The sequence below is a fragment of the Pteropus alecto genome, unplaced genomic scaffold (assembly GCF_000325575.1).
Source record: "Pteropus alecto unplaced genomic scaffold, ASM32557v1 scaffold213, whole genome shotgun sequence".
Classification (NCBI taxonomy): Eukaryota; Metazoa; Chordata; class Mammalia; order Chiroptera; family Pteropodidae; genus Pteropus; species Pteropus alecto.
In genome coordinates, this window is record NW_006434829.1 from 348,836 (window position 1) to 350,028 (window position 1,193).

A 1,193-nucleotide genomic window follows, 5' to 3' on the forward strand; every position below is an offset into this window, starting at 1 on the left:
GCGTCGGGGGCAGCCCCGCGGGGAAGGGGGCGAATGTGTGTTGGTGCTGGTGTGTGTGCTGGTGTGTGTGTTGGTGCTGGTGGAGCTCTGCCCGCAGCAGAGCCCCCGGGCCCAGCGGGGCGCCGGGCCGCTCGGCACTCTGGACCAGAAAGCGCGCGTTCAGCTCTTGCCTGAGCAGCTCGCGATCTACGAGAGAAAAAGAGAGAGACAGAGAGGCACGTCGGCCGCGGCTCCCGGCGGGGCGAGGCGGATAGTCACCTGGCACTCCCGGCTTCGGCAGGCCACGCCGTGGTGGCCGCTCGCTACGTGCGGGCCCCAGGGTGGAGGTAAGAGAGGTGCCTGTGACCAAGTACCAATCAGAATCCCCGCATGAGGCTGGCAATACATGATTGGCTGGCTGAATGAGATCAACAGGCTGGCATCTAAAGGCAAGAGAGAAGACCGTGAGCCCGGGACCGCGGCCCGCACGGAGCCTGCCCGGCCAGGCCACCGAGGCCAGCGTCCGGGCCCCCTCCCGGGGCACCGAGCTGCCCCCAGCCCCATTTGGGCTGACTCAGAAGCTTAGAATTTGGGGGGGGGCAACCCACGGAGAAAGCCTGAGTGACCTGACATTGGACTCTGAGGGGGCATCTGCCGGAACAAAGCAGGGAGGGGCGGGGAGCAATCGCACTGTCCACCTCAGAACCCCCTACTGGACAGTGCGGCCCAGCCCGAACCTCAGAGAACCCCAGCCCCCACACTAGGGATGAAGGATGGGAAGAGACACTGCAGGCCCGGGAGCCCTCCAGCCCCCCAGCCTCCCAGCCCCAGGGCCTGACCAGGCCTGGCAAGGGCTCAGGACCCACATGCGGGCGGCCTGCGGGACCCCGGAGTGCCGGGGTGCTGTGGTCTGCCAGCACGGGGTCGGGAGCAGAAGGGGCTGTGCCTCGGAGGCCGGCACCCCTCCCGCCTGCCCGGGAGTGCAGGGGACAGAGACCCGGACCAGACCCAGACCCACCTGCGGGGTGTCCTGGGATGACCAGGCTGTTGGCCGGCAGCGCCGGGGGCGGGGGCAGTGTCGCGGGGGCGGCGAACATGGCCGCCGCGTGGTGCTGGTGCTGGGCCTGCGAGCGCAGCGCCAAGTGTGAGGTAGAGAGGTGGGCGCCCGGCCCGAGCGGCGGCAGGGACGCGTGCTTGCCCAGCCCGAGGCTGGC

The 1,193-nt window shown here is 69.6% G+C and overlaps 1 protein-coding gene across 1 annotated transcript in view; it reads right to left on the reverse strand.

The window, feature by feature from the left end:
* The window catches only part of FBRSL1 (fibrosin like 1), a gene marked incomplete at its 5' end in the record, with an annotated part of 71,813 nt that overhangs the window by 15,850 nt on the left and 54,770 nt on the right, over positions 1 to 1,193 (reverse strand). Inside the window, 2 exons of the mRNA XM_006910044.1 lie at positions 3 to 186; positions 998 to 1,188. Coding sequence (XP_006910106.1) covers positions 3 to 186; positions 998 to 1,188 — 375 coding nt within the window. The remainder of the gene's footprint in view (positions 1 to 2; positions 187 to 997; positions 1,189 to 1,193) is intronic.